General features: G+C 34.4%; 2 protein-coding genes across 13 annotated transcripts in view; both read right to left on the bottom strand.

The window, feature by feature from the left end:
* setd5 (SET domain containing 5) overlaps window positions 1–5,515 on the bottom strand; it is a 63,569-nt gene extending 58,054 nt beyond the window's left edge. For all 9 annotated transcript variants that reach the window (XM_087256977.1, XM_087256973.1, XM_087256976.1 and 6 more), the window contains exon 1: window positions 5,143–5,515. The gene's annotated coding sequence lies outside the window, so the exon portion shown is untranslated. The remainder of the gene's footprint in view (window positions 1–5,142) is intronic.
* A 5,993-nt stretch (window positions 5,516–11,508) lies between these two features.
* Window positions 11,509–23,666, bottom strand: si:dkey-19e4.5. Of its 4 annotated transcripts, none has more exon segments than NM_001326568.2 (7): window positions 11,509–13,129; window positions 15,014–15,128; window positions 18,260–18,357; window positions 21,164–21,238; window positions 22,289–22,360; window positions 22,891–22,973; window positions 23,622–23,666. In NM_001326568.2, coding segments are annotated over 7 exon segments (570 nt in total). In that variant the 5' UTR covers window positions 23,662–23,666; the 3' UTR covers window positions 11,509–13,042.
* Between the last annotated feature and the right edge of the window lie 853 nt (window positions 23,667–24,519).

Here is a 24,519-nt window from a genome sequence, read left to right on the forward strand (position 1 = left end):
CTATTCATATTTGTCATTGATCTGCAGTTATAATCAAATTATGTTCATAGAAAAGTTAGTAATAAACATTTGTACACAAGAATTTATGTGTATAAAACATCTCTTTTGTGAGAAGTGCTTCTCATATGATTTGTGAACGACCTCTACAGCTTTACTGTAGACATTTATTAGAGAGAGAATTTTGTACATAACACCCACCAAAAGGGTACTCTTAGTAGTGGAAATGCAAGCCTGATAAAGATGACCCATACTGACATGTACCATACCATACCAGTCAATGAAAACGGGCCATGACTGACACTTTTGGACGATTCAGTTTCAAATATATGGACAAAACAGACAAATCTACAAACATTGTTCATCATTTCTGACAGCACCACCAAATGTGGTGTTTTATTTGAACTGAATTACCCTTGCAATTTTTTTTTTTAAGATGACTGTCTGACCCACCCTTTCCAAATACCTGGAAATATTGTTCAGGAGGTAAAATGGCTGCACAGGGAGGATGCAAACGTGGGCCTATAGCCTCAGACTGACAGACTGAATGGAGATACTGCATTATGCTCGGCTATAAGAAACCATTCTTTAGGCAGCTAAAAGCCATTTTAAGACTGCTAGCTGTTCCAAAGCACTGGTTAGGTAGGGTTGAGTGAGAAAAACTGTAGCAAGAGAACAAGCAAGAAAGCAAGAAAGCTAGAGAGAGAGAGAGAGAGAGAGAGAGAGAGAGAGAGAGAGAGAGAGAGAGAGAGAGAGAGAGAGAGAGAGAGAGAGAGAGAGAGAGAGAGTGCAGGCGAGCTAGAAAGAGAGAGAGAGAAACTAACAACACTCAAACGCATGTGATTGGATGATGTCCTCTGAAAACCATCCAATCTTGAAGCAGAAGAGGAGCAAGCGTCTCAGCAACTATTTTTTGTCCCATTACATAGAACAAGACGAGCTGAAAGCTCTCCAAAAGCACACATACACACACACACAAACCCTGAGTCTACAACCTCCCTCTCTCTCTCTCCCTCTCTACAATTTTTTATCAAAATGAAAATTAGTTAAACAGTTAAAGGTAGAAATCACGTCTAACATGACAGAACACAGAGCTTAGCAATCAACCAAACATTTATTCAGGAGAACAGAAATGCCTACATCATAGGTAAAGTATACCTAAAATCAAAATAGTAATTTTTATTTTTTTACAGGTGCAGATACATAGAATTCTATACTGTGAAAAATCCTCACAACAGCAAACCGCATCATTTTCCCTCTCAAACACAACGTCAAAAGCACAAAGACATAAAGCTTTTAGGAACATGTAGAAATATTAATTTGGTCAAAAATGTTTAAACGGCACAAGAACAAAACTAAATGTCACATGAATTTTAAAAAGGACAGAGCAGATGCATTTACACACACACACACACATTCCACATAATTATGTCTATATTAGTGAAACAGTTTCTCTATTGATACATTTGGTTAAATTGTAACCAATTCAGTCTTTTTATTTTATTTTGAAACCTGCTGAACATGTAACAGTTTTGATTCTCCAAGCTTGTCCTTTGTCTCTGTACAAAGACACACGTTGACTTTAGATAACGAGTCGGGTGAGTCACAGATAGATCAGGGGCCTGTTTCAGTAAGGAGGTTCAAACAACTCGGAGTTTAAACTTGAACTCTGAGTTGATTTACCGAGAGATTAAAAACTCTGAGTTTTCGGTTTCAGAATAGCTGATCTGAGTTGGGTCAATCAACTTTGAGTAGACCAACTCAGAGTTAAGCGCGCACACCGTGACTATAAAAAGGCATTATCAATGGAGCGCAGATATTATGAGTGACCATGGCAACATCTTAAAAAAAGAGATCACCATTTCTTTCCCCAGCTGAACTTGATCTGCTCATGCAAAGTTTTAGCAAATATGAGTGTATATATTTAAAAAGAAGCAACCATCAGTGAAACAGAGACAGTTAGCCTGGGAAAACAGCTGCTCAAGTTAATGCGTAATTTTTTATTTAAATTATTTAAACAATTAAGTTTAATAAAATAAGTAATATAATGTGTGACGTTTATACTTTTTTCTAAACTTTTATACACGGTTATCAGTTTTGATAGATTTAACAGTGCACTTGTGTGTCTGCCTTTTTATTGATCAAGTGATAGAGGTTGATATAACATTAAGAACCTAAGCAGTGCTAAAAATAATTTTTAGACAGAATAATAATCCCATTAATCTAGTAACAGTACATGCCGAAGGTTAAGCTAAATATTTATGGAAAAAAGGACAAATCTTGTAAGAGACTTTGTTCTGTGTGTGACAAAAATGTAGGCAATAGCTATGTTTCCATCAAACTACAGGCTTACATAAATTTGTGCAAAACTGGAATAATGCCTAAAAGATGCGAATAAAGCAGCGTTTTTATCCAACGAGTCAAAGAGAACTCAATCGTCACTTCCTGATTAACTTGTACCAAATATCAACAGTATAAACAGAATTTACTGCGGTAGAACAAGCTGCGTTAATGATTTTTTATTTAATACTTGCGCCTCAGAAGACACAATGAACACGTGGGGGCGTTTGAAGCCAGACGCGGTCGATCTTGACACGCTCCAGACGCTCTGAGGTTATTAATAATATACACTAATACTGAAACAGTTAAGGCATTTTAGAATGACTAAAACAACATTTAAGATGTTCTACTGTGTGCTCAGTCAGCTGGTTTGTCCATTACACACATTTTCATCATCATCTCTAACAAACTTTTTTTTAATGTACATACTGTAATTTGTTAAGTGCACTTCGTAGTTTATGCGCATCTTTTCTTATCAAATAAAAGTTTAACCTACTCAGTTATGCAAATGTTTTATCATGAATATTTTCAAAAGTTATGTGAATCATGACGTTTCCATCAATCGTTTTTATGGGTATCTCCAAAATGATCTCTAAAATAGGTGTGTGGAAACGTAAGACTAATGCGAGAAATACGCTTCATCTTTAACAAAGGGGAGGAGACCGACAGAAACTCAGAGTTTAGAGAATAAAACCTGCTCCGGACCAGGTTAGATTCACAGAGTAAGTTACCACAGTAACTGACTCTGAGTTAAAGTTACCTTTCTTTCAGAAACAGGCTTGACTTACCCTGATTTCTTGAGTTTAACAAACCTGCCATTTTGAAACCGAAAACCCAGAGTTTCTCTCATTTCAGGGTTAAAATACTCTGAGTTTTCACTTAACCTCCTTTCTGAAACAGGCCCCAGGTTTCACATAGTTCAAGGCGGACGAAAATAAAACCTGAAAACATACTGGGAAAATGTCGGACAGGCCCAATCATATCCCTTAAGTTGCCAGCAAGCTCTTCAAGAACTACAAAAAACATCTCATTTACAGCTGACCCAATCCACATATTTACAACAGTTTGATTTTGAAAAAAATATTTTAAAAGACATAGGCAGTTAATATTTTTACTTAGGATATCAGGCTACGTCGATTTGACCAGCAACATGTTCACTAGTTTCACTTCAAACACCACCTTATACTTTAACAGCTGAATGTACAATTACAATCTTTTTCCTGGTCTAGTCAATGCAAACAAGAGGCACCATTTCAACAGTGCTTCAAATCTATCAGGCACGATTATAAACACCCTCTGTTTAGGGTCCTTTTGACTATATCACATTTAACAGTGAACGACATAGTGGAAAGCATAATGCAAGAGGGCCGCTAAAGTAATGTAATGTGGGTATATGTAAAAATAACCCTGAGCATGGTGGAGGCCCTGCCAAACAACAGGCGTTTCCCTATAGTTCATTTTACAAACAAATGCTACTTTTTGCAGTTTAGTAGCTCGTGTATATGTGTTTATATATATATATATATATATATATATATATATATATATATATATATATATATATATATATATATATATATATATATATATAGTGAGGAAATGTGCTCTGCACATTTGTGTCTGCTCTCACTCTCGATCGCCTTCTCTTCCTCGTCGTTTCCACTCACTTGTTGTTGAAATAAAAATGGAGGCTAAAAAAGGAAAGGCGAGTTCCCCTTAGAAATACCACCCATTTCTCATGGATGGAGTTGGGGGTTGGTTGATGGGGGAGGCGGAGGTGAAGAATGAGGAAAAAAGGCAAGTCACGGTTCTCGGGGTTCGCATTATTTTTGTTTCCTAAATAAAACACAGGTCGGATCAGGGAATTATAAATTCATCAAAAAGTTTTCTCATAGTCAGCATAATGGACGAATATCAAAAAACAGAAATGATACACATCAAAGCAGAGAGCAGTGTTCAACATGATCTGCTTATCCCGACATCTAACTATCTTCCATTGGAAAAGACAGAAAATAAATCCACTCTATGCTGCAAAAGTAACAGAGTGCCCAAGTTATAGAAAGCCAAGTAATACCTTCATACTATGAGCATGTGAATACGGCGTTCGCAGAAAATTTAATCTCATCAAATTCTATTCTGACAAGCACGAATGTTGTAAATACAAACTCTGCCATGTCTGTTTTCACATAGGAACTTGATTAACGTTACCACAGGAGCAAGTCAACTAACGCAGAGTCCAGTGGATGCCACGAAGCCTTGATAATCGTTTCTCCTCTTATTTACAAATAAGGTCAATGGTAAAGCAAGATTTTGTCCACTTCTGTGCTTTTAAATCGCAGTAGCTTCAGACAGACACTCTCGGCTAAGCTAACGGCTAACAAAAATGATACCTTTGCTCACTTTGATAGAGAATTCATTATGTTGAGTGGCAAGAACGCTCTGGACGCGATAAAGATGCAAAACATAAAACAGGCAACATAAAAGCAAACCGAACACTGAATGTTTACACCAAAAAGCAGTTCTTAGCACGAGGTTCTTGGCAAAGTGTGATTGTGATTATGGCTACAGCAAGCTAACATCCACATCCAACCAACACGGTGTTTCATCATTGAAATTATTTGATTCGATTCCTTAACGTGACAGCAGATACAGTCAACCAAGAAGAGATGAAAGAGAAAAGCTACAATGCGTGTTGATAAACAAGAGCTGATAAACTGAGCTCCCAACTTCAACAACTTTAACCAGTTCATAAAAAACACAAGCCATTGCTATCAAAACCTTGGTGGAAATAACAAAATAGCTTACCTAATAGCGTCCTCCCAGTGTAATTGAAACTGGAAAGCCTATTAAAGGTGTTTAGTGTTGTTTAAAAAAATCCAACATCAATGCGAGGCAGACCAGGAGGCCTTCTCTTGCAACCTCGGTGTTTCCTGTGAAGTGTAAACCGCGAGGCTCTCAGGCTATCTTCCAAACTTCTCAGTGTCCCTTACGCAAGAGTTGAAAGTTTCACATTTTCTCCCATTTAAGACATTGTGAGGTCTCCAAATGTTCACGTTTAGTTGCCAAAGGATTCATTAACACACAATGTTATTTTACAAAATTATAGTCGATATTTATATGGGTATGTGCAGCACTTAGTGATCCAAGGCTGTGATTCAATCTCATGTCCTTTACATTTGCAGTATTGCCCATCCCCCTCTCTACACCGGCATCGACCGCGGCTCCCAGCGAAGCCTACACACAACCATAATACAGGGTTTCCTCCACATAGGTGCAGGGGTACAGGACAAGGCGGACTTTCGGCCTCAGCTCGCGCCCTCTGAAACGCTATAGGGCAGAAATGTGTCAATCGACAGATGCCCAAACGCCGTTGGATCATCGTGGAGCTCGTGTTGTCGTAGACGGAAAAGAGGCAGAACCTTGTTTTTTTCGAGGCGCCTCACTTCTCTAGTCAGCAGTTTGCAGCGTGAGATGGCGACGAGAAGGTTGCAAAGGAGCCTTAGGTTTCGAAGACCAACAGCTAGTTAAAATGGATTCTCTCGAAAGAAGTGACCGAGGATTTTGGGGAGATATGTTGTGTTACAAATACACAAGCTCTGGAGTTCGGTTTTCTTTCATATAAGGGATTATTGTTTTTCTTTTATCCGCGTTAAAAGGAATAACAGTGTTTTGTTATACAGCCGTAGCAGCACGGGGTTTCCTGAGCGCTACAGCAGGGAGCGCGATACTAGAGCGTCAGCAATACTGTCTGAGAGGAATGTATATAAGGGATCCGGATCGGACTGGACGCCTGATTTTGTGCAGGATTTCATTCTTATTCGAAATATTAACCCAGCGGTGAACTGAGGTCCACCGTTATAAAAAAAAGAGGAGTACGTGAGGGACCGAACGTGGGCCAAAATAATAAGTGACGCGTAGAAGACTGACAAAGCTATTAAATCACTCCCACTGTAATCGCTTTGTGTGCGAATATTCGCCGTGCCACAATCCTGGATGAGGAACCGTTAATTTTAGGAAATAGTTGACGACTTACTGAAAACTGCACGCTTAAGGTACTAATAATTACAGTATAGTTCAAATTTAATCGTTCCCTGATTAGGTATTGAACAGAGACAAGTGTGCGCCACTGTCCTCGACAGAGTTGGACGGTCTATACAAAAGCCTAACGTTAGTTGTACGATTATACGCATTGCTTTGAGAAAATGCATGTAAAATAGCAAGGACAACGACGCAAGCGTCAACGAAATGTGTCTGCTTAATCCAGGGCCTTTGTGTTTCAAAGACAATAAATGACTAACGTAAACGTCGTCATCACCGTTTTCAATAGTATCTGGAGATCAGTTCGAAATAAACGACACACAATAGTAAAGCACGTCCGGCTTTAGATTAAAATTATTTTTTTAACTAGATATCATATATTTAATACTACGATGGATGAATGTCATTTAACATCATGCGCCTCCGGCGGGATTGCGCGCGCAACTGCTGCTGTGATGAGGGCGTGCATTGTGGACGTTCATCATGCTTCATATTTTTAAAACAAGTATGAAGGATTATTTTTGCTATAGTAAGATTTAAAATAATTACAGGTTTGACATTTTAATAATATTGAGGGATTTTTTTGTGTGTGACAAAAAGTTGAAAGAATTCAGTGTATCAAAGTACTTTATACGTGTTTAAATAAGTATAACACCTTTATATGTATTATATATAATAATATAAATTTGATTGTTAATCGAAATTGGAAAGTAATTTAATGAACAAAGCTTGTCGATTTACAAAGTAAAGGGTCACAAAATCAAAATTTTAAGAATGTTTCCCCATTTTTGATCAAATAGTGTCAATTCTGAATTCAAACAGGTATTAAAACTATTATGTCTGTGGCCAGTAGTTATTTCTATTACATTAGTTGATTGTAACTTTTCCTAAATGAATTATTTGAATCTATATTCTTTGTCAAGACTTCAAATAAAAAGAAATGGTTAAAAAATAAAAGTTGTGAAAACAAGCACAAACTCATACAGTTGAAGTCAGAATTATTAGCCTTCCTGTTTATTTTTTTTTCTCAGTTTCTGTTTAACGGAGAGATTTTTTCCAATACATTTCTAAACACTCATTTTAGTAACTCAATTCTAATAACTTATTTATTTTACCTTTGCTATGATTACAGTAAATAATATTTGACTAGATGTTTTTTCAAGACACTTCTATACAGCTTAAAGTGACATTTAAAGGCTTAACTAGATTAATTAGGTAGGTTAGGGTAATTCGGCAAGTTATTGTAAAATGATGGTTTGTCCTGGAGACAATCAAAAATAGCTTCAAGGGGCTAATAAATGTTTTTTTTTTTAAATAAAAATGTTTAAAATGAAATTAAATACATGACTTTCTCCAGAAGAAAAAATATTATCAATCATACTATGAAACTTTCCTTGCTTTGTTAAATATCATTTGGCAAATATTTAAAAAAATAAAATAAAATTCAAAGAGGGGCTAATAATTCTGACTTCAACTGTAATTACAAATTCACATAGTTAAAAAGACTGTGACAACAAATCAAGAATTTCCACTTTTATAAGTGTCTTGTCTTATAACAGAACCAGTTGTTGTAGTCATCTGATGGTGTTGTGTTACAGTCATGTACCATAAGGTAGATAAAAAGGACTCTTGAGGTGAAGTGATGTCGTCGTTTACGAGTAGGGCTCAACTGTAATGCCAAATGCCTTACTTTGAAAGTAGATGAGAATAAGCAGCTGCAGTCAGGAGAGTAAAAAAAAAACCCTGTCAACCCAGACAACTCTCATTTATCATAGCAGACCAACAGGAAATTGTAGTAGTACTGCAGTGTACTTTGTTGCCAGTAAATGGAACCATTTAAAAAAACAGACTCAGTGTTTTAAATTATCACATTAAGGGGTGCCAGAAAACCCCATTAATGTTGGTCGTCTATGCAACACATTTGTGTATCATGATTAAAATTACATGTCACTGTGGGGGAGGGGGGGTGTTCAGGAGTATAGGAAATGGCCAATGTGTGACCTAAAACTTCTTACAACAGTGCAACAGAAAGTTACTCCCTGTATCTGAATGAGGCCTACTTCCGTAGCAATATGTGTAACATGAATAGCATGTCCAAATTCACAGTGTTCACAAACAGAAGAATGCACTACCAGGATAACCTACTACGTCTCTCAATGTTCAAAAGAGGACACTTTTCATCATGGAACAGGACCGTATTTTTAAAATGACAAAGATCTTATACCGCTGACATGAAAACATGGTGAATGTTTTACAGTCCACTTAAAATGAGATGAATACATTGCAGATTTGGATTTTAAAGGATTAATTCTCCCAAAAGTAAAGATTTAGTTCTTAACCCAACCTCATGCTGTTCCATTCCCGTCTGACCTATTGGGTTAAGGTATTTTAGAAGAAATCCAGGAGTTCTCTCATCCTCTGTAGACAGCAACCGTCCTGAGAAGTTCGGAAAAGGAATCGAAAATGGCCAAAACATTTCATTGTACAAAGCTCCTCTAACACTTTTGTGTTGTAAAATACTATAAAAACAACTTTGTTCACCAATGTTTTCTCTTCCTCATTAAGTCATCAGGGTACACGCTTTTCCAAGCAGTACAACATGTAGCCATTAGTGTCAGAAATGCAACACATATTCTTGGAGCTTTGTATGACTACAGTTGGACAACTTAAGTCACATGAAATGTTTTGACCATGTATTTGGCTCCTTTTCTGAACTTTGAAAATCTTGGGACCTTTGTGGTCTATAGAGTATCAGGAGCTCAAGGACATCATCTGAAATGTCTTAAGTTGTGTTCCAAAGATGAACGAGTGTATTTGGATTGGAACAAAATGAGTAAGAGTAATTAATAACAGAATTTTCATTTGTGGGTGAACTAAACCTTTATTAAAACCGATTTTATACTTGAATGAGATGTTAGTGCATCAATTGAAGCAGTAAACTCTTCAGTTATTCAATTTTCAACAAGAAACCTCATGATTGATCAGCAGTTGTGGAAGACTGTAACTTAATTTCATAAACTTTTTATTTGTACAGAACTCACAAATAAATGGACTAAATAAGACACAGTATAAAAAGAAAATGAAAGGAAATGAGCAATGTAATTTAACTAATTAAATGCACAAAATAGGGGTTTTCCCACAGGAAAATTTTGATTGAATAAAAAAATTACAAAGTAGTCGTGCTCCTAAATTCTGGTGTGCTGGAACTGAGCATGTGTTCCGCTCCGGATCAAAGATTCTTGGATTGCTTATAAAAAGTTTAATAGATACAAAACAGTTCCAGCAATTTCTGTATGGATCAGGGCTGTGCGAGTCTTACTAGCCAATTGAGTGAGCACACATTTGTTCTGCCCAATCAGAATTGCGCAACCAAACTATGCCGGACACCCACAATAAAAAAAAAAACAAACAGACGGACGAGTGGAATGACGGAATTAGCTGCTTCAGAAATATTAATAGACAAATTAATATCAAAGAAAAACAGGAAATTGGGAATATTTTTGGTTTTAAAGTCAGAGACACCAAACAAAAACAGGTCATTTGTAAGAATTGTTGCAACAGCATGAGGAAATACAACCACAAGCATCTAAAAAAGCACCATAGGCAGCTATATGAAGTGTCTTGATAAAAAGTCAACTGAAAGTATTGCCAGTGACAATCTAGTAGCAGGCAACAGCAAATACAATTTCAGAGTTGTTTCAGCAATGTTAGTTTGCTAAGTGTTTTGTATTTTTATAATTATTATTTTTTTGTTTTTATAAGCTACATTACCCCTCTAATTTGAAATCAACTTGTTTAAAGAAAGATCATTTCATTTGTGTTTAGTTTTCATTTCTGAATATTAAAAACAAATTTGAATAAATGTTGGAGTAAGTTAATATCTTAAAGTTCCTTCTTTAATTAACACTATGATACAGATTATGGAGCTAAGGCTTGACTACAAAATTAAATCACAAATCAAATTGCAATATGTGTCAAAGCCTTTGTATGCATGTAGATCTGCTGTAAACCGTTTCTGATTCATGTATTGAATTATGATTAAACTGTAATTGTAATCACAAAGAGAAGAAAAAAAGATGCATGTTTGAGCGTTCTGTCCAGTTTATGGTCGCATCTGTTCTTGGTTTGTTAGAAATCTTTGGTCCATGTTAGACAAGCAATAGTCAAAATTGCAGAGTTTACAGGGTTTCTGCAGGTTTCACCAAGTTCAATTGAAGACATTTTTAAGACCATTATGAATTACATTTTAGACTCATAAAGAGCTAAACACTAAGGAATTTTTCTAATGGCCCAGATGGAAACGAGTTTTATTTGCCCAATAAAAAAATATTATAATTGAATATAACTAATAATGCAATTATATATTAATAATAAAAAATATTTTGATATTTCTAAGCAAAATATTTTAAATATTGTGTAAGAACAAGTAAGCTCTACTAGTATCTATACATTTTTTTTTCTAACAAACTTTCTTTAAAAAATATATGTGTATATATATTTTTAAATGTTTTAAAAGTTTGAAAATTTATAATAAACTAAATCTACGCATAACAATCTGTCCAGGTCGATGTCCTCAGCAGTAAATACATGGAGCACTGTTAAACAAATATTATTGTAAGGAAAATAATTAAATCATTATAATAAATAATTATGATAAAATTACCTTTTAAATAAAGAGTTATTGAGATGGATTGGTGGTAATTGTATGGGTTTTGGCCAGATCAGGTAACAATACATAAAAGAAAAAGAACATCTGTTTAAAAAAGACTTAAGACATAAAAACAATCTTTCAGTAAATTTAAGACTTTTTAAAGGTCTCAAATTTTTATGTTGAGATTTAAGGCATTTTAAGACTTAAGACCCCGCAGAAACCCTAAGTTTAGAAAAGAACACAGAAATGGGTGAGCATACAGTGTGAGGCAGATGACAATTCAGTTAGTCTTTTGTAATAAGAATTTGCACAGTAGCCACTGCTCATATTCATACTCTTATTAGTCATTGGTGTATCAGTCAGTGATTTACGGTGTGCAAAAATACAGGAAAGCTATTTGATTAAGATACATTATGTTAAATACAAATACATACAGCAATTGGCGAGCCAAGTGTTTGAGATAAAAGCAACACACGGGCAGATTTTATCATCACAAAGGGATTGGGTACGTTTAATTGTAAACAATACAAAATAATATATTCACACAATAAAAAAAGAACAAAAGTTATACATTTTACTTTGACAATGGCTATTTGATTTCACAATCATCAAAACATTTGGGTTCTACAGGCACATTAAGCATAACACTTACATGTGATTATAATTCATTATACATTTTATACACCGCTATTTCACTGTCAGCTCCCTCTAAGAGAACGTTTTTTAAACCTCTAAATTCAGGGATCTTTTGATCATTTCAGTCGTTTTTTTTTTCTTCTTTCTTTAAACTAATTAGGAGAATTAAAAATGCAAGGTTTTCAACACGTCTGTTTGTTAAACTAAGCAGGCGTTTCAAGGTTCACTCAGTAATTCCTTCCAGTTCAGAAAAAAAAATTCATCTGGATATTGAAAGCGTAAGTTTAAATCACAATAGCACTTGAATACTACTCAGGTTTATGCGAGTAATGCACATTCCACCCTGTGTTTTACTTGAGAAATAAATAAATAACGGATTACTGTGCGTTTCTACATTTAAAATTGAAAGGGGTGGGCAATCAAAGCAAGAATATAACAGAACAATGTCCACATCAATATACATCACAATATACATTTTTTTTTAAATGAAAATAGAAGGTAATGCTTGATCACAATTCGATCAATACAGGTTATGACTTCTCGTTTTTTTATGTTAAGCTATAAAGTAACATTTTCAGTCATGGGTAAGTGTTGTATAAGTACGGTGTTTTTGTTCAGAAGCCTTTTCTCCATTTTACATGTTTTGATAACATTTCATGACAATACTGAAACCTTTTTGGAGTCCACATCCACAATTATAAGACATGATTTAGTTTAATCCAAATGATTTTTATTCCTAAAGTAATTCACTCTGTTTGATCGTGCAGGGATTGGAAACAACTTACACGAGTTTCTCCCAAACAAAACGGTCACTCTTGATTGATTTGGATGAATATTTATCAAATGGACAGGCGTATTCGAGTCATCTGTTAGTCAACTCTAATATAATCACAGGTTATGTTGAGTTTGTAAAGCAGATGGTTAAAGAAAAACCAATAAAAAGATCTTTTCCATGCCATTATTTTGCAATACACAGCCGTTTCACGTCACGTTAAATAAAACTTGCAAACTCACATTCACGAGTGGGGTAAAACATGGTTTCTTATGTTGTGATGCTGGAGAGTGAGCACTGCAGGAAACATTGGCATAATCACAATAGAAAGGAAACTTCAATAGTAATAAGGGGTGACAAATTGCTAGCAGTATACTAATGTATGCAGTATATTGCCCACTCCTTGGTATTAGTAACAGAAAACACTTGCCTTTGCATAAAAATGCATCCATGTCACAAGGTGTCAGTATGAGTCATCAAAATGGAAAGAAAAATTACTGAGTGCACCTTTTGCGGCGAACCATGCTGCTGTGGGCAATCTCGGACCCCTGCTCTTTCTGTGGTACATCTGAGTTTTTTTTTTCCCCGTCAGCGTTGCAGCAGTTCCCTCAAAGCAGTTTCAGACTTCCTGTGACATTATTCACCATCTCCTCTTCACCTATGATGGCCAGCACAGTGCATGAGCCTGGCTCCACCTGCACACACGAACATGATCTCAAATCAGTGTCAGGATTTATTAATGTCTTAACACAAAACCGCATCACATATCTAGCATTTTCCTCCCCTTATATTGATTTTTGTTTGTCAAAAATATTCAGAAATGAGCAAAATGCAACCCATAAACAAATATTTATAAGAGGTTCCTATTCCATCCCCAAAGTCAAATTTAAGCACTTTATAAGCATGTTCCAGATCACAAATGACAGATATATATACAGTTTAAATCAGAATTATTAGGCCCCCCATAGAATTCTTTTCTTTTTTAAATATTTCCCAAATTATGTTTTAAAGAGCAAGGAAATTTTCACAGTATGTGCAATAATATTTTTTCTTCTGTAGAAGTTCTCTTTTTGCTTTAATTCAGCTAGAATAAATTTAAATTTGAATTAAAAAATAAAATAAATATTAGTCCCTTTAAGCTATATTTTTTCGGTTGTCTACTGAACAAACCATTGCTATACAATCACTTTCCTAATTACCTTAACTTGCCTAACTAACCTAATTAACCTAGTTAAGCCTTTAAATGTCACTTTAAGCTGTATAGAAGTGTCTTGAAAATTATCTAGTCAAATAATATTTACTGTCATCATAGCAAAGATAGCTATTAAAAAAGAATTATTAAAACTATCACGTTTAGAAATGTGTTGAAAAAAATCTCTCCATTAAACAGAAATTGGGAAAAATATCAACAGAGGAGCTAATAATTGACTGTACTTCATCACATTATTTCAGATACTAAAGATATAGAATAATAAAAAACAAATGTTTTCCCCAAGCCCAACATTAAATTGCATTTTTGTTCCTCTCTTAAATGTCATTTATTTGCATGTTAAATAAATGTATGTCGTCATTCTTTTTAAATGTCCAATTCTTGGTACCTTTCCATTAAAGAAAGAAAATGGCAGCGCTCACTGAAACATTGTAAAACTGAAAAAAAGTCATGATTAAACAAAATAACGGAAAATAATTTGCGTTTAAAATAAATTGTGCTACAACAAAAGGCAAACTAATGAAGCCAGCCTGAAACAAAAAACTGAAGGGTACAAGCCACTTTGTCCACATGTGCATATTTTAATTTAATTTGATGCATTGTTGATTCATGAAGCAGTAATCTCTGAGAACTTTGTTTTCATTTTATGCAAAAGCAAAACATCTTTATTTTAATTGTTAAAGGGGACATATTATGTCCCTTTTCACAAGATCTAAAATAAATCTCTGATCTTCCTAGAGTTTCAGCTCAAAATACTCCACAAATAATGTTTCATAACTCTTTGAAATTGCCCCTTTTAGGTTTGGATTCTTATTGTGCTGTTTTGCTGGCCGTGGCTTTACATTCAAACGAGATTGTGCTCTTTTAAAAATAGGGTGGGCTACAAATGCCTTTTTATCAGCATAGTGGCAGATTCAAAAACAAGACTAACGTACTATGCTTATGAGGGAGAGATCTTAACTAATAGGAGGAGCTTTCCCCTAATGATTACATGTACAAAAACAGAATGTCAATCAAAGTGTTTCTGCAGGCTGTTTCTATGAAGTGTGATTATGCAAAATAAAATTAATAAATGTGTTATATTAGAAGCCAGTTAAATTCACAGACGGTTGCCACACAACTGTGTTGGAACCCATAATAAGAGATTTTTTTCATAATAGATCTCCTTTAATTAGTATTACTTCTTTAGTTCAAGTACATAAATTGTAACGAAAGACACATCAGATTTAAGCATTTTCAAAGATTTCCAGTACCTTCAAACCCTGTTTTTAATGTATTATTTGAGGTATTGCGTAAACATAAATTCAATAAAAACAAAGTGTCCTCACGCTTCACAATAAATCAATAGCAACAATGTCATGGAATGAACCTGTGTGAGTCCAGCATCCTGTACCAGCTTTGTAGGAAGACTGAGGCTCATGGCAAGAGCCTGCAACTCCAAAAGATGTGCCATGTTAGTGCCCTGCAACACAATCTTCTTAGCCCTGAGGGGAAAAAAGCAGATTTTAAAATGCAGGAACAATTGTATTATGCAATGATTGATTTTTTTTTTTTTTTCCTAATCACAATACTGAAAGTCTGCTTTATGTAGTCATTCCTGGTTAGTATGTTTTATGCAATTTTTAACGGAGACTGTTTGTGATAAAATTATATAAATGTCTTGCATTTTTTGATGAAAAGGTGCCTTTGTTGAACAGAAAGTGTTTTGTTTTAAAAAGACAGTTGAAAAGTGATATAAGGTATTTCATTTTAAGAAAATAGGTTTTACAATGCATGTATAATTTGAGTTTATTTATTCCTGATGAGTGTTTAATAATCAGAATTGTTTTTTTTTTGCCAAGTGTGCTTTACAAACACAAGAAATTTGTTTTGGCTACAGAATCTTCCAGTGTATATAAAGTGACAACACAAAAATAAATATGAGAAAAGACGACAAACATTAAACAGAGATGCAATTAGACAAAAAGCTTTGGATGTTGAATTGTATGTACGGATTCGTTATAAATGTACAAGTTATAAGGTGCTGTGCACAAATGCCTATGAGAAAGTATTATATTGTTTTAAGGTGTTGTCTACAAGTGTGTATGAGAATTATGTTGTATGAACTTTTTTTTCTGATGCAAAGCTGAATTTTCAGAGGAGATTACCTCACAAATCATTCCGTTATACAATTTTTATCCTACATTCATGATTATTAATAATAAAAGCTCTTATTATTAATGCAAAAGATGTGTTTTGTGTAAATATGTTTTTATGAAAATTGTTTGTGATGAAATAATTATCAAAAATAAATTAAATCAGTTAAAAATATACAGTTGAAATCAGAATTATTAACCTCCCTTTTTTTCTTTTTTCTAAATATTTGCCAATTGATGTTTAAGAGAGCAAGGATATTTTCACAGTATGTCTAATATTTTTTTCTTCTGGAGAAAGTCTTGTTTTATTTCAGCTAGAATTAAAGCAGTTTTTAGTTTTAAAAAAAAACATTTTAGGGACAAAATTAATAGCACCTTTAAGCTATATTTTTTTCGATAGTCTACAGAACAAACCATCGTTATACAATAACTTGCCTAATTACCCTAACCTGCCTAGTTATCTAATAAAGCCTTTAAATATCACTTTAGGCTGTATAGAAGTGTCTTGAACAAATATCTAGTAAAATATTATTTACTGTCATCATGACAAAGATAAAACAAATCAGTTATTAGAAATGAGTTATTAAAACTATTATGTTTAGAAATGTGCTGAAAAAATCTTCTGTCTGTTAAACAGAAATCGGGGGGGGGGGGGGATAAACAGGGGTGCTAATAATTCTGACTTCAACTGTACACCCCTTTTAACGAGTAAAATATGTCTTTGCTGAACAGAAGATCACACTGTTTTTAAGAAAATAGGTTGTAAAATGAATGCAGTTTTATCATGCAATGATTTGTTTCGATTTGTCCATTTAAATAACTTTTTTTCTGTTATGGCAAAGCTGTAATAATTCAGAAATCATTGCATTATACTCATTTGACGTGGTGATTAATTAACAATTAATCATTTTTGTTATGAATGCTGAAAACAGAGTTCTATATATTTTTATGGAAACTGTTTGTGATCAAATTATTATAAATGCTTGTAATGGTGCCTTTACTGAACAGATAGTTTTTTTTTGTTTTTAAATAAAATTAAAAAGTAATATAAATTTAAAATCTTTGATTAGTAGTACTACAAAAATACCATGGAACAAATGTTAGGACCGTTTCTAAAGAGTAGTGACACTAAAGATTGGACTAATGATGCTGAAAATGTAAGATGCTCTCTTTCTCAGCCTGAAGGTCCAAAAAACACACTATTACATAACTAGGTCAAGCTCCATCCATTAGCTCTATTAGCTGAACAAGGTCAACTTCTATGCATTTGGCTCTGCAGTACAGTTAACAATTCAGACTATTTCATCATAGGAATGAATGTAAAATATACATTTAAGAACAAAGCATTTAAAATATTTAAGTTAGCTAAAAACTGCAATAAATCCTACAACATTATGTAGACTTCAGTTTGATCAAATAAATTAGCCATGGTGGTGAGAATAGGAGACTTTTCAGTCCCTCCAGGATGTCTTGATTTCTTAAATATTAGTATATATTGCCATGTCAGCAACAGTGGCTATTTTCATGGCAAAAACATTTTATTAATAAATATACAACTAAAATCTGCAAACGAATGAATGCATAAACTAGGTAAGATTTAATGTTAATATATAATAAAAATACTAGTATTTGTCTGGTCATTGCTTAAGTTTCACAATGAAGGATCTGGGATTTTACATTGATCTAAATTGTGGTGGACAAAACATGAAAATATTTTAGCATGACTTTAATGCTAATGACTTTGCAAGGGATTTTTAGACAGTTTTATTCTGACCCTTTAGAGTGCTTAATGTATCAAATATGAGACAGAAGCTTTTGTGTAGTAAATAGGTGAACACTTCTTGGTCTTTGTTGATTTCTGTGTTCCCAACATAAAAAATTACAAAGCGCAATGTTTAAAAAAAAAAAAAACTAATTTTACAGTACTGATGTCCGTGTATATTCCCACTGCTAATCAACACAAGGCTGTGATTGTGGTCATTTTAGGCTGCAAACAAACTCAAACAAATTCACGAAATCCAGGAAAACCAGACTGTTTCGAAAAGTAAACACAAATTATTTACACCTTTTTTAATGATAGATTTAGCTGCTTGTTACCTTCCTGCCCAGAATTATTTTCAATTCTGATATTGAAATCATGCTGTTTTACCTTTTTAGTTTTCTGAGCTGATGATGTCAGGCTTTAAAAGCGGAATCAGATCTCACGATCGATCCTTCACTCAAAACAGTCTCCGACGGCTGTATCATATTCTCTTTTGTAATTTAATTTTGGACTTTAGTTTGGAGCGGGACATCCAAACCTGTTATATTGGTTTGGTTACTTATTTCTACTTAGTTAGTTTGGTTTCCTTATAGCTACATTATTTCGTATTTAAATAGGGACAAAAACACTGCTTTTAAGCAGAAGTGCATGTATTCAGTATGCAAAACAAAAGAGTGGGACTAATGCAGAAGAAGGAGCGAACAGCAGTGTCTCTTACCCAGCATGGTCCCATTTCCAGGCCATTTCCCTCCAGCTGTTCTTCTCCTGCAAGGCCTGATACAAACCCACTGCAGCGTGACCCACCTGCGCCGCCACCTACAGCCAAACACCCATCATTTCATATCTACTCAACCCACTGAACAAACATTCTCTAACAAATGATACTGTGCTTGTGTAGGACAAATATTGAAGCCCCTTTTAATCACAGTTGCACAAGCAATGATTATGCAAGCCGTGACAACGTAATATTTTCTCAAAATAATGACTTCATTTCTTTAATATGGCCTATGTATTAACACTGCGACAGACTAGTAAAGGAGTAGCCAGGGCAGGCTTTTCAAAAGTTCTAATCGATTGCTTTGGAAGAGTTGATTTCCAAATGCTGAAAATTGCACACACTGCTGACATCTGCTGGTAAAAGTCATGTAAATGCAACTGCAATACAAATACGCAGTTCACCTAGCTATTATATATAGCTATATATATATATAGCCAAAAATAATAATAAACATGCACCCGCACATATAAATATATAATCCCCTTCCAACTAAACCTAATTAATGCATCAAACTATATTTTAGCAATACTGTCTGTGCAAAATAGAATACAAAATGATCGGAGCAATCACCTTAATTATGTTACTTATATAGTTTTTAAACAGCACTTGAATATTTTCAGCAATAATATATTCATTTTTGCTTGTGCAGTCGCAACAAGTATATATTTCCAATTCAAAATGTCAAGTCATTATTATGAGAAAGTTTACCATTATTATGAGACAAGTTACACATGTGCGCACACACACACACACACATTTATATGCATAAAATTGACTTGTTGGCATGCTAAAATTACTAAATTTAGATTTTGTGTTATGTCCACATGGGTTGTGGTTTCAAGGTGTTGCATTGCAATTAGTTATAGTTTCACGTGACCTTCAGAGCTTAACATTAAGATTAACATTAACATTAAGATTAAGATTAAGATTAACATTAACATTAATTATTTATTTGTTATAAGCTTTAAAAAGATTTTTAAAGAAATTTTTAAAACAAGCTAAATACAGTTGTGTACATACTTTTTATTCAACAAATCTTTTCTTAAAAAAAAATACAAAAAAACAATTGACATATAAAAAATAATGATTGTCATTCATCTAATTCTACATGCATAGTAATCTGTCCTGGCTAAAGGTCCCAGATCACCAGTTAACTATACAAGAATGGGAGGCTAATCTTTTAGTAAAGCAATGCTATTGTAAATGATGATAATAATAAACCAAAAATATTGTAAATAAATGACTGTAAAAGACAGCAGGTGAAAAACATTATGTGTGCGGTAATGAAAGGATGATTAAGTGCACGCTGTTAACATTACGCTCAATAATAATCTGTTCAAAGAATGGTTAAAGCAAAAGTGGCAACTGCTGCTGCTTACACAAAGACATTTTTTTAAAAGAATATCTAAGTGTTGAAAGCAAGCAACTAGAGCTGTGAACCTACACTAGTCTTACAGTTCGGTTCGGTTACGATTATCATGCCATCGATTCGGTTCAATTCGATATTTCGGTGCATCACGGTGCATTGACGATGCTTTTATATTTTCTTCACAGCAGCAGATCTTGTATTAAAATGTATGAATATATTTATATTTATATAGGCTATTATTTGTAATACAATTGTGTCATTTAATACAAACAGTCAGATATATAAACTGTAACTTTTAAAAAAACGAGCATTTAGCAAATAATATAAACAAATATAAATATCCAGCTCAATTTCTGATCCTTGTCTAGTTCTATTACACCTCTTTGATTGGTTACACCCTCAACAAAAACGGTTGCGATTGGCTCTTGCGCTGCGCTCTTCAGATGAATGATAAGCGGCAGGCGGCAGCGGCGATCTCACAGCTGATCTATGATAGACACGGTGGAGAAAACTCTGCAGACATGCGCTCGTTTCTGTAATCCAAAAGTAACGCTGTAAAACAGCCGAGAGGAAAAGAAAAGTCACGCCAGCAGGTCAAATGGGCCACTGTGTGTGTGTGAGAAAGAGAGAGAGAGAGAGAGAGAGAGAGAGACAGAGGCAGAGCGAAAGCGAGCGAGAGAGAGAGAGAGAGCGAGAGAAAGAGAGAGATGGGGTAGGCTACTTTCATTCTCAAACACACACAGTGAAATTGTGCACAGTTCATGAGTATTAAGTAGTTAGAGCGTTGTAAATACTCGCGATCGTCTCCCTCGCGACAAATCGCATATGAGGTAAATGACGTCAGTAATAACCGGTTATGATTATTACTGAACCGATACCGAATTGTCCGTGTCTGCATCGTGGTGCATTGAAGAAACGATTAATTTTGACACCCCTACAAGCAACAGCACAGTGGGTGTGCGAGCATCGCTTTTTCTCCATTCTATTTCAAAGAGAACAGATCGCATCAGTTGCGTTTCCAGGGATGGTTCCTTCGCACAATTAAATGAGAGCGTGTAAGCATTTAAAAACTCGCGCACATGACATCAGCTGTGCACACAACACACGATGTGCCTGATCATCCTGTTCCTCTGTTTCTGAATGTTTCAGATTTATTGATGGAGGAAATAATTAAAGGGCCAAAAAAAAACATTCCAGAGTTAACATATGTTTGAGTTAAAAAACGGTATCATAATTACTCTTAAAAAAAACAGTTAGATTAGCTTTTTATTAAGCCATTTCATCATGCATGTTGTAAAAATAGAAAAAAAATAGGTTTGGTACAAAGCGTGAAGCATAGAGAGCTTTTTTTGTTGTTTTTAAATAATTCAGCAAAGGGAATACTGCCTGATTGATACACAGAAACAAGACAGTGCAAAAAAAGTCTAATCTCTGAAGTGTGTTGTTTATTTAAAAGTGTCATAAATATTATTTACCTTCCCAACACCCATGGACAGCTCCATATTTACAACAAACACCATTTTGAACATCAAGTCCTCATCACCCTCTTCCTGTGATAAAAACAAACAAAATTAAATCAACGTTTACTGTGACAACGTTTAAATGAACATCAATAATTGAATTATTAGTCTTAATCTATATAAGGCAATGATATAATTAAGGTGTTTACATGAGTTGCTTTTTGAATGTTCCTTTCATGATCTTGTTTTACATGTTAAAGCACGTAATTTAACTAGCATCACTACGTCACCACGCTATCCACATTTCCTCCGAAGGTTTATGATATTTCAGGTGTTACATTTTTAATATGTCGACTTTAACTGCAGTTTGGCACTTTCACTTTCATTCAGGAACAATTTAAGTATGCCCCCCTAGACAAATGAGATATTGGATGCAAGTATGAACTGCTGGAAGAGTGTTGTTTTAATTTAATATGATACCGCATGATATGTGGGGGGGACTGTCTGTCTGTCTGTCTGAGGTCCAAAAATCTGAAATTGTGAAAATCCTACACAACGATAATAGTTTAAGGTGTTTACATGTATGTACTGCACTTCAATAATGCAACTAAAATTGGCATACTCCACGTCTTAATTCAATTTCTGTTTAGTTCAAATATGACCTTAATCAGATTAACCAAAAATCACTGTTTAAGACTCTTAATCAAGAGTATTGTCCTAATCGTATTAAAATCAGATTATTAGTGTCCATGTAACTGTACTCAACGTTTAATTTTAGCCTGTTACCATTGAGTCAAATAAATTAACATGAACTAAATTTATAATTAAATATCCTCAAATAAAAAAAGTGTTTGAGGATATAGACGCATCAGGTATTAATACATTTTTAAATCACTTTTATTCAGCAAATGAGTTCTAGAAACAGCACAAACATCAAATCTTAAAATCGTGTGCAAGTTTTGAATGTGGAGAATTAAAAAGAATCTGTTTCTTCAAATGACAAAGTATTTTCTAACAGAATGATTAAATGATTGTTATTGATCCCAATGAATAAGGCAACTATTTGACAATTATTCAAACAGTTATTTGTGGAGCGCTGTGGACAAATCAGTGTTCAACTGGTTTAAACAATGGATTTACCTCATTCTCTAGTTTGTTAAAGTAATACATTGCGGCCTCTTCGGCAGACACATTCTGTGTGTGTAAGAGTGCCTGTAAGAAAACGCCAAAAAACAATTGCAAAGACATGTCATTACAAGGCACCAAACATTTTAACTAAGGTAGAGTTGGTTTTATATTCACACATTTGTTCAGTGACAACCTATGACAACGTCCCTATATTGTTTACCACGCTACTTTAGATATTCAGTCAGAAATTGCATTACTTCAAAACAACATCAGCACTATTTAATTGACTGTGAACCATGTTATACTTTGATCATCTTTGGCTGCTAATATGATTTCCCTATTTAGAATTTGCAATGAATACTTTTCAGAAAATATAGCACTAAAGAGAAAGTCCAAATGTGTGAATATAAAACCAAATTTAACCTCAATAATATCATTCAACAACTTTTATTAGTGCACGGTTCTGCAAATACAAAATGTCCAGGACACATAATGCTCTGACACTTAAAACGGGTGCATATTTTGACATTGACAAATTAAAGCAAGCACTTTAGTCAATACATTCCTCGTCAAATTAATGAGTTAGGTGTAATTTGTAAAGGTGTGAAGTCCACCTGCTTGGCTGCTTCCTCGGGAATGTCCAACTCTCTGAGCTGCTGCAGGAATACAGGGTTCACTTCCTGCTGGGACTCCATTTCTAAAATACAAACATATACATTTTACACTCCTTACTACCATATGTTACGGTTTTCAAATAGATTTCTTGTCAAATTCTAGTTGAAGTTAACATTATTCCTGGATGTAACGTCAGTGTTCGGATTACAGGCAGATCACTGACGCTAGTTCATGTGGAGATATGCTATAGATTGAATGAAACTGGGGCGTTTGGTTTGAAAAGAATGAACACAGTGCGTTTCACTGCCCACGCCTCCAGATTCGTATAAATGCAACAGAAGACGCGTTAACGTAAATATGTTAAGGTTTCCATTGCACGCTGTCCAAGTTTACGCCAGATTTTGTTATGCTAACGTTAGCATTGCCGCTAATTCTGTGAATTTTTAAGAATCCAACATAAAAGCAGTTCAAGACACTCGTGTTCTGTAGTTTAGAGTGGTAAAGAGCACGTCTCTTACCTGCTTTACTGCACTAGTGAACGAGCGATTATCAGCCAGTGAGACTGTGAGCTTCTTATCGAGCGATTGTTTCGTCTTCTTACCCTCAGGTTGGCATAGAGTCATTTGTGATACGCGGTTATATTAAACAGTTTATTCCCATTAAATGCTGCTTATTTTTAAGCACTTTGCTGCAACAATGGCTTTGCACGCAAACGTGATTTACACATTACCGTATACACAGAGTTCATAGGTCACGTTGGTTGGTTTCATTTCCGGGTTAACGTAGGAAACGCTACAAAGAAATGGACACCGAATAGTTGTTTTTGTCCTTTGAAACATTCTAAAAAATTGTATAGGCTTCACTTACATTGTAGTCATCCACACAATGTATCTTAAATTGTCCTCGCGTTTGATTAAGATTCCCTTTTTCATTATTCGATTCCCTACCAAGTGGACGGCGTAAACCAATAATAAAAAAACTACAAACATGGCGGAGACGCGTAAGGTCAAAGGTACGTCACCATGCCGTCATTAAGAGGATTTTTTCTCTGTTAGATCAGATTAATGTCTACTTTATAAATATTTTACTTTTACTTGCTAAATGTCACATCCATAAATACAAATTCTCCAATAATAAACCGGTTTTTAAGGTATTCATAAAATAATTGAAACTGTACTTTGAAATACTTTCTGGTTCAGGAAACACTAAGGCTAGGAATCATTGTCTGGTCGGAAAAATTATCTGGTCATGCCCTATTTAAAATGCCCCTGTAACAGCGGTACTTCGTTTAGAAATACTTACACTCTTAATATTGTATTTTTATTTTAAGCTTTACTTTATATGTATTTCTTGTTTAACTTATTGTATTTTTCTTCTTCTTTACTGTTTTATCCCTCTGGCATCTGGTATGTTCCTAGTTCATAATGTTTCATTTTGTAATAACTTACTGTTAAAAAAAAAAGATCAGATTAATGTATTTATACGAAAGTTTAGAGTTGACACTGAGTAGTGCTGTTTCTTTTGTGTGAATGCTGATGAAACTGAGGTACTTATGGTCATGTCATTACAATCAAGAGTTTTGGAATAATATAGATTTCTTTATTAAGGTGAAGTATCTACCTGAATTT

This window comes from Danio rerio, chromosome 6 (assembly GCF_052040795.2).
Source record: "Danio rerio strain M-AB ecotype USA chromosome 6, GRCz13ab, whole genome shotgun sequence".
Taxonomy (NCBI): domain Eukaryota; kingdom Metazoa; phylum Chordata; class Actinopteri; order Cypriniformes; family Danionidae; genus Danio; species Danio rerio.